This window comes from Hippocampus zosterae, chromosome 5 (assembly GCF_025434085.1).
Source record: "Hippocampus zosterae strain Florida chromosome 5, ASM2543408v3, whole genome shotgun sequence".
In the NCBI taxonomy this organism is placed as follows: Eukaryota; Metazoa; Chordata; class Actinopteri; order Syngnathiformes; family Syngnathidae; genus Hippocampus; species Hippocampus zosterae.
The window spans coordinates 23,742,695-23,760,595 of NC_067455.1; the positions used below are offsets into that span (position 1 = coordinate 23,742,695).

Consider the following 17,901-nt stretch of genomic DNA (forward strand, 5'->3'; position numbering starts at 1 on the left):
CCCGATACAGGTCTGATTTTGAAATCCTATTCAAAATTAAGGTGGAAACTGAATACAGTACAGACTGATCTAACTTCAGTGAAAATTCCTCAGGATATATCAAAATCAGGCCCAACAAATGTATGAAGTCCATGTGCCTGGCCATGCTGCCGGTAAGAGGGTGAATTGTCTCTTGAGTGATCCTCTCCCAAACCAGGATAAAAGCATCAGCCACCTTCTGGACAGTCTATGGTCCAATCCTGCGTTGGTGTCTGGAATGAAACTTAATGCCTCAGATATGCTCAGTTTGATTCAGGTTTGGGAAACGGGTGGGACAGTCCACAGCATCAATTCCATCATTCGTGTGGCTGAAGTGCTGAAACACTTCAGCCAAATGCATCAGAAGCAGCCCTGTGCCCACTGAACCAACTTATGTTCTCATTTCTGTACTTAACAACAGTCAGGGTACCTCTGACAAGGACAAAGAGAGCTGTGCAGCATCCCAGAGAAAGGCCTCCTCAAATCGTTACTAACCTTCTGCCAAATGAGTCAAATCAGGCAGAAAGGTTGAGAGCAGCGAAATCGTCTGCAGACACCACCTGCAGAAGCACTCCTTGATCGAGGTCGTCTTTGTAATTGCCTCTCATTTCCACCTGTTACCTCTTCCAATTGCGCTACAGTGGCTGAAATGGAGTCTCAATCAAGCATAGCGTCCTAAGTGGACGGACGGGCTGATTTGTCAAAACGTACTCCACTTGGAACTCCATTGTGCTGTTTTGGTGTGCCCTTTACTTTTTGAGGAGTCTACAATCCAAGTGACATGTGATTGCCGTTAAAACAATGCTTGAAGGAAAAGGGTGCAGCCAGTTGAAATAATGAGTCCATTTTATTGATTCAGAACACAGCAGGCTACAGCAATGACCTCCTCAAACTAAACTAGCCCCCCACACCCCTTTAGTAACAGACCAGTAACAGCCCTCCGTCAGCTTGGCCAGCTACACCCCCTTTGGAACAGCAGAGACACCTTGGTGTCCCCAACTTTAAAGCAAGAAAATAGCTCGATATTTGGACCATGACTTCCAATGTTTTATACAAAAACTACACAATGTTACAATGCAAATGATTTACCTTAGCGTTTTGGACACCATTTAAAATGTGGTCATGTACATTACTTGGGTGGAGCATCATCACCAAAAAAACAAAAAAAAACCACTAGAGACTAAGCAAATGATACAACAAAACAAATGCAATAATATGGAGAAATGTGAGGAAAAAAAAGCTAAAATCATTTTTGTACCATTACAGACTTAATGGGCGAGATATAAAAACAAAAGAATAAAAAATGGAAAAGTACATAAAAAGGGTATTTCAAACGCAAACAAATACAAATACATTTGTGGCATCAGGATTTCAAGTCAACCGACCATCCTCTGGCGAAAACCAGAAGAAAACTCAAATTTGTCCCAATGGATCTCCTATAGACAGGATGGGTCATCGTCAGGCACTTTCTAAAACCCTGCCTCCTCCATGTGGGAGAATCAAGATTCAGGTTCATCCGGATCACATAATACAGCTGCAAAGAAAAGCGATTATGAGAGGAAATATCAGGTAGGAGAAAACACACTTTAAGCAGCACACAGGTTGGTAATTAGGAGTGCAGTGCGAGCATGCAGCAGCCTCAGTGAGTTCAACTAATGCCGTCAGGCAAAGATGGACCCGAGTGGGTCAGGATCCATCTTACCTAGAGTAGGACGTGTTGAGTTATGCTGGTCTTGGTATTTACAAGTCTGTGTCAAACCAGGCCAGTTGGTTGGAGTCACCAGGTGGTAGGCCTTCAATCAGTTCCTGGGAGTGACCCAGGTCAGGAAGCCCCTCAACAGGAGGGTAGTCATGACCGGGGTGGTGGCCCCCACCCAAGTCATGGTCCATCATGGGCTCCATGCCCATCGAGTCTGTGCCGTAACCTGCCGAGTGGAAGGAACGGTAGCTTGGGTCTGGTAGGTGGTGTGGGGGAGGGGGAGTAGAGGGCAGGAGAAGCATAGCGGCTGTTAGAAGCATGTTAACAAACCAAGCGCTCACACAGTATGCTAGCAACACACAGCAAAACACACCAAAACTGCACCACACCCCATGAATCAGCTCCCACTGTTCCACTGACTTGTCACGCTATCAAAAAACAGACACTACTAGTTTCCACCCAAATTAGTAAGTATGGTGTCAGGGATTGAACTCTCTACAGCAGAACTTCTAGGAGAGAGGATCCTCTTGGGAACCGTGTGACAGTGGAGCAATGGGACTGGGGTCATTTTAACTTACCTTCTTGCCTGTAGGCCAGAGGCTCTCCCTGAGCACCAATGTCCAGACCAAGCTCTGCAGTCTGTAGACAAAGGAGAGTTGCAATAAATCTTTGTATCCACACAAACGTGACTATGTGCTTCCTACTTCGTTCCAGGCCATTGGTTCCGTCCTGAAGAGCGAGCTTGTGAGTTCTACGGAGAGGCGTTTCTTGTAGTCTTGAGGTTTGTCCTCGGACATACGGAACAGGACTGCTGCTGCATACGTGGCTGAAAAGAGATGTGAGGTGACAGGTTAGCTTTCTATTCTGCACATTTGAGCAATGCGTAGAGAACAACAAACCTGCCTTATGCTCACTTGCGACTAGGGGTGCCACAGAGAGACGCATGATTTGCTGGGCACCGCTCTTTTACAACAGATGCCCTTCCTGACACAGCCCACGCAATATTCTATCTGGGCTTGTACTATACAGTATCAAATAAGTGTCCAAATGAAATGCTATTAATCAATTCCTTTTTTTGTTGTCGTCTGTCCTCTTCAAACAACAGCTAAAAATGCTCTCCTTGCTCACATGCAAGGAAGGACATTACAGTACTTTCATTGCTTCATTTCCTTTTTTCACATCACTTAAGCAGCATTTCATCTACAGCTCGTTTGCCACTCAAACTTTGCCTGACAACACACCGCAAATATGACCAAGCAACCACTCGTAGGTCAAGGTACAGTATCTTAGTAATCTAAATTGAAATAATGTGACCATTAACGTTCTTTTTCAGACTGAAAAGCTGTCACATGGGCGTACCAACTCCTTCATTGCGGCTGTGCAAGAGCTCTGTGAGCGGGGCGGTGGCTCCCTCGGCCTCGATGGCCTCAGCGGCCTCTTTGTCCTGGGCCAGTTCACACAGGACACCCGCTGCCACGCGCTGGATGTTCTCAATGGGAGAATACAACAGCTGTACACAGATACATGAGATGTTTGTTCAAATCATGCTTGGGTGTTTGACAGCCAAACAGCAACTGAATTAATGTGACTTTTCATTTTACCTGTACAAAGAGTGGAATTGTGTTAAGTCCTCGAATGACTATTCTGTTGTGGACATCTCTGGCCAGGATGTGAAGGGCTCCTGTACAACCCTCCACGATCTCCTCCATGCGAACTCCCTCCTAAAACCACAACACACACAAACCGTAAACCAGTACCCAAGGTACTCTCAGTAGAGAGAACAACACAAGCGGCTCTTGTAGCAGGGTTAATGATGCGCACGTCTATGTGTTTGAGACATTTGTATTCGCTCACCACAAACTGCTGCTGTGTGCCACCCATACTGGTGCGTCTCTGTGTGTCCTGGTGTGCTCTGACCAGCAGCTGAACCAGCCTAGGAATGGCTCCCTGTTCCCTCAGAGGAGCGTGGTTTGCAGGGCACAGTGCCAGGTTCCGGATCAGACCAACTGTAGCCTGAGGGAGGCACATTTGCATGTCGGCCATATTTAAAAAAATAAATAAATAAATCAACTTCGCAAAAACAAATCACAGTGGAAATCGCAAAACCATGTGTGTACCTTAATGAGGGGCCAATGTGATGGCGGATGCAACAATTTGACCACAACTGGCAGCCCATAATGCAGCCTGACTGCATTCTGGGCCATCTCTGCATCTTGGTGCCGTGATGTGAGGTGACGCAGAGCACAGATGGCCGGTTCTGTGATGTCTTCCCTGTCTCCGGCCCGAAGCACAGTGCGAACAAGAGCCTCAATGCCACCCACCTACACAGGAATAAAATGATGCAAGAAGCAGTATGATGAATTGCATCGTTAAATTTCACACTTCGCTCAGTTAACAATAAGTGAGGAAAACTACCGTATTTTCACGACTATAAGGCGCCATTAAAAGTCTTAAATTTTCTCCAAAATGGACAGGACGCCTTATGGTGCGGAGCGTTCTTTATATGCGCTGAGTTCCAAAATCTGACTGACAGCCGACGCGCTGTTTATATATAGAAAAGGCGGAAGTGACTGTGGCCAGGCATGCGGGAAAGTCGGCCAATCAGGGAAGGGTGGGCGGGTATATATACATATATGGAGAGGGAGAGGGTGAGAGAGGACAGGCAAGCTAGTCCGCCAATGGTGAAGGGTGGGCGTGTAAGTGGACGCCTCAAGCCAGTACCAACGCTTGTATAGAGTGTGGCAATGTGCATTGTTGCAAAACAACTCCCGTTTTGGTTTCTAAGAACCCCTGAAAATAAATTCGACAAAAAGACACGCCTACGAAGCTCAGTTCAAACTTAAAGCCACCGGTTATGCTTTTGGCATGCGTGCCCATCTCACAGCAGCGGTGAAAAAAAAAACAAGTCAAGCAAATGAACTCTGAGCTTGCCGTTATTCCCGGAGGCTTGACTAAAGAACTCCAACCGCTGGACATTGGCATCAACCGGGCCTTCAAAGTAAAGTTGCAAACGGCATGGGAACAATGGATGATCGTTGGCAAACACAACTTTACAAAGAGTGAGAGGCAGCGCTTGGCGAGTTACGCCACAATACGCAACAACGAGAGGGAACGCGGCGTTTTTGATGGATTACGGTACTTGCACAATTGTTCAATTCTTTCTACACACACACGCGCTGCCACCATGTTTCGCCCTGTTCTTTACTTTCAAATGTGGGAAAGCTTCACACGAGAGAAATGTTGACTTTGCTGTTGCTACTCCTTCTTTCCCGCTCGGCAATGCGTAGCAACTCACACTAGCATGTGATGCATTCAATGACAACTGAGATGTGCAGTCCTCTGCTTCTGATACAGAGGATGAGGACTTTGATGGATTTCTGGGTGATGATTGATCGAAAAACGTGAGAACATTGTACGATGGCTAAATAAAATACACCCGAACTCAGTTCTGCTTTCGTTGCCTTTTTAAAAACGTGTTTTTATCTTATCTGTATGTCTTAGCATGCTACCGTATGCTTCAAGCTAACATGTTAGAGTGCGCGCATGCATGCCGTATGTTTAAGCTGGCGTATGTTTTACCACTGTAAAACTGCGGCCATTCGTACGGCGCATCCTGTGTATGTGTAAAATACAGAAATGTCACCCATTAATGAGACTGCGGCCATTAGTACGATGCGTCGAATAGTCGTGAAAATATGGTACAAATACATTTCAATCCAAAACTTTGCGAGCACCAACCTGGCAGACCATCATCTTGTTCTTATAGTTGTTGCAAGTCAGGTTTGAGAGGATGCCGGCAGCACAGGTCACCACATTAATGTCATCACTACCGAGAAGTTGCACCAGGGTCCCCAAGAGACCCTCCATACCCTCCTGTGAGACAAATGGTGCAAATTAGCACAGCAGGAACAATTCAAGAACAGCAGATCACCATTTAAAACATTTCCTTTACTCGCTTTAATTGCAACCACTACAAAAGCTCAAGTAGTCAGAGTCAAGCTTTTCATGCTCGTGATCCGGGCTTCACCTGCTTGGTGGCCGCATCCGATAAGTTCCTGAGAGTCCAGAGACAGTTTTGGACCAGTCTCTGGCTTGGGTCTGTAAGGTGGAGTCCAAGAGCCTGCATGCCTCCTGAGCAAAGACACAACCATGAAATATAAACTGCAAAGCACAATTTTAAAACTGTCATATAAATAACAGTTTATGGTGCCGGCTAGTGGTGAAAAAGTTGCTCATGACTTCTAAACTCAAACATACCAGCTTCCACAATGGCAGGTTTATTACTGGAGCATACTGACAGGACTTTGAGTACTCTGCTCGTGGTCCACAGCAATTTCTCATAGGTGTACGTCCTCATTATGTTGACCAATGCTTGGGGCCCCCCGCTGGCCAGGATTATTAACTAGAAGACGGACAACATTTTCCCATTTTAATCTTGCCACAATTATCTGACATTTTTCCAGCACAACTGACCAGGAGGTGAACTCACCTTGCTTTCCTGGTTTCCATAGGCCAAGATTTGAAGACAATCTGTGGTGATGGCAAGGAACTTGACATTTGTTTTGTTGAGCAGGGCCACCATTTTCTGAAGACCACCGGCCAAACGGACTGCCATCTTAGCTCCTTCCTGGTGCAGTAGGAGGTTGTGAAGAGTGGTGATAGCATAAAACAGGACAGAGTCCACTGGTGAACTGCAAAGCAGAAAAAGGATTATCAGATTACAATTCATCTGGGAAACAGGAACTGGATTATAAATTGTTTTCCTCTCACCAGTGACTGTTTGGCAGGACAAATTGCCAATTAATTTTGCCGTCCTGCCCCACCCCATTGCAACACTACATTACCTACCACAGTGAATAGAGGAGGCTATGCAGATACTGTCAAAACATTTTATAAACATTTCAAGAATTCTCAGAATTCTGACAAGCCTCTATGTATCTCATGTATCGCACCATGTTTCCCATGCTAAAATACTAATTATTTCAAAGCCGTTACAAATATCACGATAGCCTTTCCAGCACAAATATCCATCAATTTTCACATGTACCCAAGCATTTTGACTAGCGCCGGGATTCCTCCAGACTTGAAGATAGCCAACAGCCCCTCTCTGTGATGGGAGAGGTTGTGGAGAGTCCCTGCAGTGCAGCGGGCCGTCTCTACGTCGTTTGTGTTCTGCATTGTCCTGACGATGGCTGACACCATCTGAGGGGAGCGCATGATGGCGTGACGGGAAGCTTCTTTTTTTGATAGCTGGTGTACCATCACGGCTGCTTTGTTCACAACAACCTACAAAAAGGAAGAGATGTAATATTGTTAATCAGTGACAGCAGAGCGGTGTACAGCATGATGCACCATTGATGACAACTACCTGGTCCTCATCATTGAGTAATTTGGTGAGCTCTGGTATTGCTCTGGTTGCGAGCTCAGCGTCGTCCTGGTAGTTTATCAGATTGACCACGGCATGTTTGAGCATTTGTGAAGGTTCTGCTAGTCTCTGGACGTTGGTAGGATTTGCTGCATCATATTGTGTGGAAGGAATCTGCATGCCCTCCTCAAGAGTCTCTGGGAACATTGCTGCACGCACCCGCTGGGCACGAGTCATGGCATACTGACCATCCAAGTCTGGAAGAGATCGAAGGTTTCTCCCCAAATACAATTTGCCAAGATCCAAAATTATTGACCCAATAGCAGCCATTGGGACTCACCTTGTACTTGATCCTGGGAGAAATTCTGGTTGAAGCCCTGCTCCCACTCGAACATGACCTGGTTGTTGTCAAGATCCTCGTCTTCAGGATTTCCTTTGCCGCTGAGGGAGGGAGCTGTAGTCGTGGCTCCTGAATGGATGCCTGAATCCAGGTAGGACTGTTGTTGCCAGTGGCTGACTGCTGCCTTCCGGTCTGGCTCCATGGCCATGTCCAGCTCCATCAAATCAGCTAAAAGGGGACAAGCGTATATAAAAAAACAGGCTACGCTGAAAAAAAACCCCCCTAAACTTGGCAGAATCAATTTGGCACAGCAGATTTCAAGAGATCAACTAGTACTTTTTGGTAATCCATGTAAATCCTCTTCAATGCAACGCCAGGATGGAGAGATATTTGGAGTGCCATTTTAGGATTTGTCAAAAGTGTTGAGATAGCCGTCGTCAAACCCAAATATGGTAATTAAGGAAATTATTAGAACACCTTATTTGCTTCTAAAACCAAGAGCATGTGGGCATTTGAAAATGTATGACTGTATTCTTTGTGTTCATATGTAACAGACACAATATAAAAAGCCCACGCATGTGTTGAAGTTTCAACTCACCCTGGGAAGCCATGTTCCTTTCCTTAAACCACGGCCGTCACAGCTTCCTGATCTGAAACAGACAGGAAAGAACGATCAGCGTCAGTGACCTCTCGCTTACTTTCGTTCGAGGCTCATTGTTAATGATTACACCAAAAACAACTGCAACATGCTCACTTCACGCAAATAGAATCTGCGTCCCAGTCCCTGCCGAAACAGATGAGACGGTGCCAATTTTCCATCTTGACATTTGTTTTTAGTCTAGTGTAAAATCCACCCAAGCAAATTGCAGCTTGCAAGCAAGGCCCACATTAAGCATGGCAGCTAGGTAGTACTTATGTTATAGGAAGGGTGGGAAGTGACTCAACTTGGTAGTAGGAAAATAAGCAGTGGGAGAAAATGGGCGTACATATCCACTGCCTTTGAAGCAGAAATCAACACTCTAGCACAGAGTTTTGGACCGTTTTACAGAATCATTTGTTATACATTTATATTAACTCGGGCTGGACAATAATCGACACTGAATTGTGATTTTAACTTCCAACCATCTATAAAAACATTTTTATAATCCAACAAAAGCAACATACATGCATTGAAATGAAAGTGGACTTTCCTGAAAATACAAATGTGTATATATATCACACACACACACAAATTTTAATTGACATACCAGGTTTGTCGACCTTTCTAATGTAGCTGGACAAAAAAATCTCCGCTCAAGTCCTTATCCTAAAGCCATGACCACTTGCACGTATTCCTAACACTCGTGTCTATTGCACCTATGTCAGCTTGCCTGTCTACCTGTTTGAACATTGCGCTGGGACCGTACCTCGCTGATCACGCATGAATTCGTTTACACAAAACGCTCTTCGAATACTAAACATTTAATGATTAATATGCCTATTGTGTGCACATGTGCACCCTTTGTGGCTTCAGTTCTCGACAAAATTTCGAAATCTCAGAGATATGGCAAGGCCATAAGAATGCGAGGGTGTTGCCGTTACGAATGTTCGTGCCTCAACATGGCTACGCTCGTGAAAGCAAATCAACGAACTCAAAACGCGTGTTCGTTCAATGTTGTCAACTAATATCCGGATTAATTTTAGGCAAATTTTCCTCAATTTTCCAGAGGAAATTTCATGAAAATCCGGAATTCCGGAGGACTTTCATCTCTACATGCAGAACAGTTCGGTGCGTAACAAGTACCAGACATGAAAGTACCCTGAATACACCATGTTGCTAGCTAGGGCTCAGCGATACATCTTTATTGTATCGAAATCTGCACATTCAATATTGAAATCAAGACGGTATCTGTCACGTTACCCAACCATGCTCGTGTTGTGTTTATATCTCAGTTCAACCAACCACATTCCTCCATCAAAGTTTGGTATTGATCGACAAAACCAGCAGATAACAATCATCTTGCGGGGGTGAGAGAGGAGGGGAAACACGCCGTACGAGCAAGTAACACACGCAGCTGCTGTTGCCTTGACAGCACACATGCAAGTACTCCACTTCCGTCTTTGCCATCATGTATACAGTATACGAACGGTATACTTATTTTTATAATATTACCTGATCATATTTATAATTTCAAAATTACCAGTGGATAAAATAGATCTTGTATAAATGTTCGAGCAGCCCACGTTGATTTGTTCACTTGAATGGGCCGACGAGACGGGCTGCGGCCCATTTCTGTCGCATTGTGCATCTTTGTTCATTGGCACAATCTTTTTGTGGGTTAATAAGTCATACAATGTAATATATTGTTTGGCCACCCTCAAAACGCGATCCAGGTATAGATCACGTCGCTGGGAGTTTACCTATAACTCTGCCATGTAATAATCAATGGATACACAACCATCATCATGTACAGGGGTGACTGGTCAACTCTTTTTCAAGCCACACATCTATCCACACATAATCGTGCTTGTATATATTGGTAGACAACACACATGATGCAGTTCACACATGCAGGCAAACAAAACAAATACTTCTGCTGTAGCATAAAATTATTATTGTAGGACAGTTGCAGTACAATGTGAATTTAATTTATTGCTGATTGTAGAGATGAAAGTTGACTTTTCTGAACATTCCGGAATATATACAGTATATATATATATATAGATGCATGTATGTGCGCGCGCACACACACACACACACACACACACACACACGCACGCACGCACACACACACACACACACACACACACACACACACACGCGCGTGCACACACCTGGCCGATCACGCATGAATTAATTAGTTTACACAAAACGCTAATACCCGACATTCAATGATTAATCTTCCTTTTGTGTGCACATGTGCATCCTTTGTGGCTTCCGTTCTTGCCGAAATTTTGAAATCTCCGAGATGTGTCGAGGCCATGAGAATGCGAGGCGAGGCCACTCAAGCTAAGCGAGTCTCAGCAGTAGATAAGTCCACCGCTCTCTGCTGTGCGTGCTTCAGCGCAAACCTATACGCAAGCATGTCTTTTGATTTCAACCAATCAGCGCCGATGTCACACACCTGACATCACAGACGACAACAGCTAAGCTAAGCTAGCCGAGACATTTTTCTGCCAATGTGTGCGTTTCCCCTTTTGTCCAAATATTTTTTTACGACAACCGTCTTGTCCACGGTGTCTTTTATTCGTTCCACTAGGGTTTAGCAAGTGTAATATCCGGATTAATTTGAAGCAATTTTTCCTCAATTCTCCGGAGAGATTTTCATTGAAATTTGAAAAACCCGGAATTCCGGGAAAATCGGAGGACTTTCATCTCCGTGATTGTTAATGTTGATGACTGGAAGTCAGTTATTTAAAATAAAAAAAAATCCACATCCTTTTGGATTTATATTTTTATAATGCTTAGTTTTCAATGGACTGACAGTGATATTGTTATCCTATATTTAGATCAATCTGGAAAAAAATATCGATTACATTTTTAGCACATCACTCAACCGAATTGCTGGCAAAGCTAATATGTAGCGTATGCGATTGTTTTGTCTCGAAGCTCCCTTTAACTCTTCAATAACACCCCAGTTTACTCGAAAAATAAACAACAAAAATAATTCCATTCATTGTATATTTATATTTAAAAATTTTAAAAACCTTAACGGTGATAATGCTCAAGTCACTGTAAAATGCCATTCAAATGCTAATGGTCATTCGTGTCAACTTCAGGAGTGGTATTCCTTCCCAAAAAAATAAAAGAATAATAACCCACAAATCTGTGGAAACAAATGCACGCAGGTAAGATAACACTACTCAAATGCATAATTACTTTCCAATCTGTTAAAAGTTGAGTTAGTTATAATCAGAGTTTGTGAGAAATGCACGATGGTTGAATTTCACATACCGTATTTTCACGACTATTCGACGCATCGTACTAATGGCCGCAGTCTCATTAATGCGTGACATTTCTGTATTTTACACATACACAGGACGCATCGTACGAATAGCCGCAGTTTTACAGTGGTAAAACATACGCCAGCTTAAACATACGGCATGCATGCGCGCACTCTAACACGTTAGCTTGAAGCATACGGTAGCATGCCAAGACATACAGATAAGATAAAAACACGTTTTTAAAAAGGCAACGAAAGCAGAACTGAGTTCGGGTGTATTTTATTTAGCCATCGTACAATGTTCTCACGTTTTTCGATCAATCATCACCCAGAAATCCATCAAAGTCCTCATCCTCTGTATCAGAAGCAGAGGACTGCACATCTCAGTTGTCATTGAATGCATCACATGCTAGTGTGAGTTGCTACGCATTGCCGAGCGGGAAAGAAGGAGTAGCAACAGCAAAGTCAACATTTCTCTCGTGTGAAGCTTTCCCACATTTGAAAGTAAAGAACAGGGCGAAACATGGTGGCAGCGCGTGTGTGTGTAGAAAGAATTGAACAATTGTGCAAGTACCGTAATCCATCAAAAACGCCGCGTTCCCTCTCGTTGTTGCGTATTGTGGCATAACTCGCCAAGCGCTGCCTCTCACTCTTTGTAAAGTTGTGTTTGCCACCGATCATCCATTGTTCCCATGCCGTTTGCAACTTTACTTTGAACGCCCGGTTGATGCCAATGTCCAGCGGTTGGCGTTCTTTAGTCAAGCCTCCGGGAATAACGGCAAGCTCAGAGTTCATTTGCTTGACTTGACATAACCGGTGGCTTTAAGTTTTAACTGAGCTTCGTAGGCATGTCTCTTTGTCGAATTTATTTTCAGGGGTTCTTAGAAACCAAAACCGGAGTTGTTTTGCAACAATGCACATTGCCACACGCTATACAAGTGTTGGTACTGGCTTGAGGCGTCCACTTACACGCCCACCCTTCACCATTGGCGGACTAACTTGTCTGTACTCTCTCTCCCTCTCCATATATGTATATATACAAGCCCACCCTTCCCTGATTGGCCGACTTCTTTCACAGTCACTTCCGCCTTTTCTCTACATAAACAGCGTGTCGGCTGTCAGTCAGATTTTGGAACTCAGCGCATATAAAGGACGCTCCGCACCATAAGGCGTCCTGTCCATTTTGGAGAAAATTTAAGACTTTTAATGGCGCCTTATAGTCGTGAAAATACGGTACTTAAGAGGTCATTTTGTACCTGACAAAAAAATTGTGTGTTCAAGAATCAAGTGTTAAACATGCAGGGATGAATCAGGTTGAGGCTATGATGGTAATTTAGAGAAAGTGCCATATAAACAAAGATATTGTATGGTTGAATTATAGTGGTTGAATAAATACAATATTTTGAAATTATTTTTTCCAATCGTGATTTCAATCTCAATCAAAATAACGGATTTTCACCCTCCCATAATCTTCCAGCCCTCATATACTGTAATAATAATAATAAATTTTATTTATAAGTGCCTTTCAAAACACCCAAGGACACTTTACAATAACAAAAAACACAAAACAATATGAACAAATACAAAGTCAAAGTTGGCACAGCCTCCCGAACTAACTAAACATAGATTAAAGTAACATAGCTCTAGGGTGGTGGTGAGTGGTTATCAGCTTGGAAAGTTTATACGTTTCCAAGTTGTCACCATGAAGTCTAATTTGCAAGTGGCTCGGCTCTGTAAAATAGCTACAACTCTGTCAGCAAGAGAGAAATGGTGGACTACTCGGGTTTCTTTCCGAGTATTCAGTTAGCAGTGTAACACTTTGAAAGTAACCCATTTCCAGATGACCATGGAAACTGCTGTGGTAATTTGTTCAGTAACGTCTGTAGAAAGAGAATTTGAGATTTTAGCAACTCACACTTAGATTTAACATATCACTTTGTAGAGCGCACACATGCTTGACAATTGCATCTTTCAGCCCAAAGGTCATATCAATTTGACACAATTTTCCATACCTTGTGCAACTGGGTAATGTACGTACACAACGTTTAAATGAGGGCTGCACAATAACGACAAAATGGTAATAATGATTGTTAAATCACAATTCGTCATCATGACAGGGAAAACCCATCTATTTTCCATGCAGAATGAGACTAGTATAACAGATCATCATTTTAGAATATATGTTTTTAATTGCCGAAGTTTTTAATTTAGGCTCCTGCTTCAGGGAATGCCGGCTTGTTATTTAGGCAGCTTGAAGCCTCAGCTCTGGTAGTTGGGCTACTAGTTGAGAGTGCTTGATTAGATGTGCTGCAGACATCACATTTTTAATTTCATCATGGAAGACACTATCATGATTAAAATTTGATGAATGTTGCAGTCCTAGTTCAAATTGAATAAAGCGACTGTGCCGTTTGTTTTTCCCCAAGATAGAATGGCCGTTGGAAGTCATCATACGGAAAGGTAGCATTCAAAATCTGCATGGCCTGCGTGCGTGTCTGTCATACATACACACCCCTGCTGAAAAAACGGCATCTTTCAATTAGACAACTTCATCCCGAGGCCAGGTGATCTGCTAAGAACACCAAACTAGCAAAGTATGTTATTTAAAAATAAAAAGGGTCAACAGCTCTTTAAATTCACCCTACCTAGGGATGTGTGTTGTAAAAGGGAGCAACAGCTTTTTATACAATACTGTATTGATCAAATTGCTGTGGCTGCATTTTGAGCCGTTTTGTTTCGACACCAACAAACGTACCTCACCCAAAACGTTAGTCCATCCAATCAACTCTAATGGCACTGCAGTCATTTAAATTATGCCAACATGCAAAGAGGAGGCAAAACTCGGACTTCCATTTACATACACACAGTTCCAAATTTTAGCTGCAAAACTAAAATAACCTCCAATCTGGCTGTTGGTATGTCGTTTCATCCTACAAAGCCCTCAATTTTAATTCACTGTTCATACGCCATCCTCAAGCTTGAGAAGCGAGAACTCACTTAGCCCAAACCCCCTTTTTAATGGGAGCCATATGTGCAACACTAGACTTCCTACAAATCAAAGCACATCATTCACACAAGTAGAAAAGTGGCTCTTTTCCGGCTTTGAAAGATGAGCCAAAAAATAAAAAATAATTAATCCTAGTCTTCAATTGACAGCAAACAAATGGCAACCTTACCCTCAGGCTGAACGGACTAAACCATCGACCAAGTCAAGGCAATGCAAGCTTCATGTTCCAACAAAAACTGAATGGGGGTTTCTTTGAAGCCATATGTGATGTCTACATTTCACTGCCTGGTCTAGACTAGAAGACATAAAACACCACCAGTCCTTGGAGTCACACGGCAGTTAGGCTGCATCAAAGCATTTCAGTGACTTGTGTACTGAGGCCAAAAAACAAAATGCATAAAAATAGGAACTGACAACCATGGTGTTCATTTTTTTTTCACATTTGAATGGGGGGGGGCAACAAAAAGTAGAACAACAGAAAATTAATTCTACCATTGAGTCAAACCCTCAATGCGCTCAACTCCAGCCACGTACATATTTGGCAGAATCAATAATCTATATACATGATATAATGAAAAGCATTTAGAAAATTAACTTAAAATTAACAGCCAAAAACTGTGCAATAAATGGTGAATAGTAACATGGATCTCAATAACACACATGAGGTGCTAGCCCAATGAATGTAATCATAATCATCAGCAGAGTTGAGTGGTCACACGAGAAAATGTGGGAAGAACAAGAATGTTCAAACAAAACCAATTCCAGTGCTATATATGCATTCAACAAGCTGCATTTAAGGAAGGAGCAGGAGGTGGAAGCAGCTACATGGACATTGGTTGACGGTCAGCGAAGCAATTTGCAGGGTCAGCAGCCATCTTACTATACAATGAGCTGAATGGCAGCAGCCTCTTTTTACAACATAAGGTGGGCGTCTCTGGTGCGTGATGAAGGATGGTACAGCAAAACGGCCAACGAGACTCAATCTTTTTTGCTAGATACTATTAAAATATTCAAATGTAAAAAGTGTAAGCTACATATATTTGTGCCAACCCCTATTTTCTAACATTTCTTTGTACAGTCCTTTCCGTTAAACTACAATGGAGTTCAAAGTCATGTTTGTTGTGTTAGAACATTTGATTAACTTCAATCAAAAACGTACGTCAAAAATGTTGGCTTTTACTCCAGTTAATTGGTCCTTCGATAGTAAAAAAAATTCAATGAAATGGTTGAATTGGGGTCATTTTGATTACCTCAACCGATTTCGGCTTTTTCCATTTAAATTCACATCGGATTGCAGTAACAATGCGCTTTGAGCTCTGTACCACCATTTAGAAAATTGAGATCCAAGTTCAGGAGGTACGTCTCGTTCGGAGAAGACTCGAAGGCACATCAACAACGGAGCGGAGCCGCATTGACAACATTAGCTGATACGAAACTCGGTCGCCCCTCTCGCGCAGCTGCTGGCTGCCCCGACTGGGTTGTTCCAACACTCCTGACTCGAATTTCACACTCAGGCTCCACCTCATCTTCCTCCCAAAGCAGGCTGGGAGGAATGTGTGGGGCTTTGTTTTAAAAAACGACACGAAAACATACTGCCATTAAAAGAGTAGACATTTCAACATGATGCTCAAGGGGTTTCGGTTCTGCCAAAAATTACTTCATTTTCAAATAAGGGGTGTAGCGGTTAAAACAAATGTTTCGCGAAACTTTTGACGACCGTTGACAACTTCGTTTCGCTGTAAAAAAAACGAGTAGATAAAAAATGCCCACGCATACATTGAGAAATGCGTACTATAAAATGGCAGCAAAACCAAAGGGGGAAAAAAGTCATAAAACCATATGTCAGTAAAGTGGAATGTGGCCAACAATCTACGTGGTAACGTTGATTTCAGTTGATTGCTGTTATGTACTTATCGTAAGATCCGAGACAGACATTGCCGTTTGGTTATATTCATTGATGTACGCGGAATGCCCTTCGGCGGAAGTTAAAATTAAACTAATTCACTTTAACTACGACAAAATGCCATCGACAAATAGTCATTATGCCCGCGAAGTGGCGGCTGCTATGTCCCCAACGGAATCCATAAATGCAGCTGCAGAGTCCGACCGGCTTGTGTTGGAAGACCCTCAATTCCGGTCTCAGTGAGAGGCAGACACAATCAGTGTAGTTTAATGTTGCTGCCTACCCGTATAAAATGTAGCAAATCCTCACACTTGGATTCAGATGGAAGAAAAAAGTGACTCTAAAAAGTCGAGGAAAATTTCACGCCGAAAATCAGCGGGAGCCCTCGTCTACTCCCTCCGTCGTCAGTCAATCACGTCTGGTGCAGGAAGGTACCGACTGGAAAATGTAAGATGGCGGCGGATTTATATAGACCGCAGAACGCCTCCCAGCGACCACGTATCCTGCAGTTTGCTTGGATAAACTAGAAACGCTAAATCGGCAAGTCTATAAATCTGACAATTTAACACACAGATAGAAATAATGACACATTATGATGATTGTGTAGATATTTAAATTATGCCGAATTATGACGGAAATAAGCAAAAACTATATTCTCCACAACACGAGCATGAATACACAGTTAAATCAAGTTCCGGCAGCTTTGACGGGAGGAAACGTGCTCCCATTCCCAACTCACCAAACCACTTGTAATGCGCTGGAAAGGAAATTTTCAACACAAGAAAATGCAGACACATACAGTTTACACGATGGGATCCTGTTAATCTGTTAATTATAACACAACTGCCGAGTCCTTTCTTTTGCGTGCTCAACAAAGTTTTTTTTAAAGTTTTTAAAGTTCTACGCAAAATTACAGTTGTGCATCATGTTTATATGTAGAACTTTTAACCTTTGTAATATGTTAGAAAGCTAACCACACCTTTCGTGTTCGTGAGTCGAATTTAACCCATGATTTAAAAGCACTAGTTATAATCCAATGCTGTTTTCATCACTAAACTATCTTGGTATGTATTCATATCCACAGAAACACTGATTTTTCTTTTTTTATTTGCTCTACAGATCATTTATCATACCACAAACCACTGGTTTTCAGTGACAAAAACTGGTTAAATTCACTAATTATATTTCCTAGAGAGACAAAATGAGTAATTTATAATATCCATGTCTGAAAAACTCATTCAGTATTGGAGTAGACCTCCCCCCAAAAGTATTGTATCATGCTCTTTTTTTAAAAATGATTAAGAATAGTGACATATATGGTGCTATGGGTCATGTGTGTGTGTGTGTGTTGTTTATTGTGTGTGTGATGTTTATATGGCTCATTGCAAATATATTCCTTACAATTCTTTTATTTCTGTCAATTTCTCCACCGATTTGTCCCAAACATCCCCGATGGGAGCAAGTTCATCATTCGTTCAACAAGAAACTCTTTTCTCCCTGTTGTCCAAGCTGAGCACTCTTGTTGAAGAGAGATTGTGGCATGAAAAATAGAGCCGCTTTACTCACTCCCATAAACTGGCAGTAGCTTCATTACAGGAGCTTCACATCACAGTAAGAAGCAACAGTCCCATGTAGGCACTCATTTG

General features: G+C 42.7%; 3 protein-coding genes across 4 annotated transcripts in view; all 3 read right to left on the bottom strand.

Annotated features, from left to right (window-relative positions):
* LOC127600226 (CUB and sushi domain-containing protein 3-like) overlaps positions 1-17,901 on the bottom strand; it is a 782,730-nt gene that overhangs the window by 93,047 nt on the left and 671,782 nt on the right. The gene's annotated exons all lie outside the window — the stretch shown is intronic.
* zgc:110410 (uncharacterized protein LOC553618 homolog) overlaps positions 1-17,901 on the bottom strand; it is a 188,588-nt gene that overhangs the window by 44,448 nt on the left and 126,239 nt on the right. The gene's annotated exons all lie outside the window — the stretch shown is intronic.
* Positions 847-16,707, bottom strand: ctnnb1 (catenin (cadherin-associated protein), beta 1). 2 transcript variants are annotated; one of them, XM_052064697.1, is made up of 17 exons: positions 16,539-16,707; positions 8,021-8,072; positions 7,423-7,650; positions 7,086-7,339; positions 6,765-7,003; positions 6,207-6,408; positions 5,975-6,119; positions 5,745-5,848; positions 5,456-5,590; positions 3,835-4,038; positions 3,572-3,730; positions 3,319-3,438; positions 3,077-3,227; positions 2,422-2,543; positions 2,296-2,356; positions 1,721-1,943; positions 847-1,552 (listed from the first exon to the last, which is right to left on the bottom strand). In XM_052064697.1, exons 2-16 carry the CDS (start codon positions 8,031-8,033, stop codon positions 1,759-1,761), a joined length of 2,322 nt encoding a protein of 773 aa, XP_051920657.1. In that variant the 5' UTR covers positions 8,034-8,072; positions 16,539-16,707; the 3' UTR covers positions 847-1,552; positions 1,721-1,758. The 2 variants fall into 2 exon arrangements, with proteins under 2 accessions (XP_051920657.1, XP_051920656.1); XM_052064696.1 differs by having other exon boundaries at positions 1,721-1,973.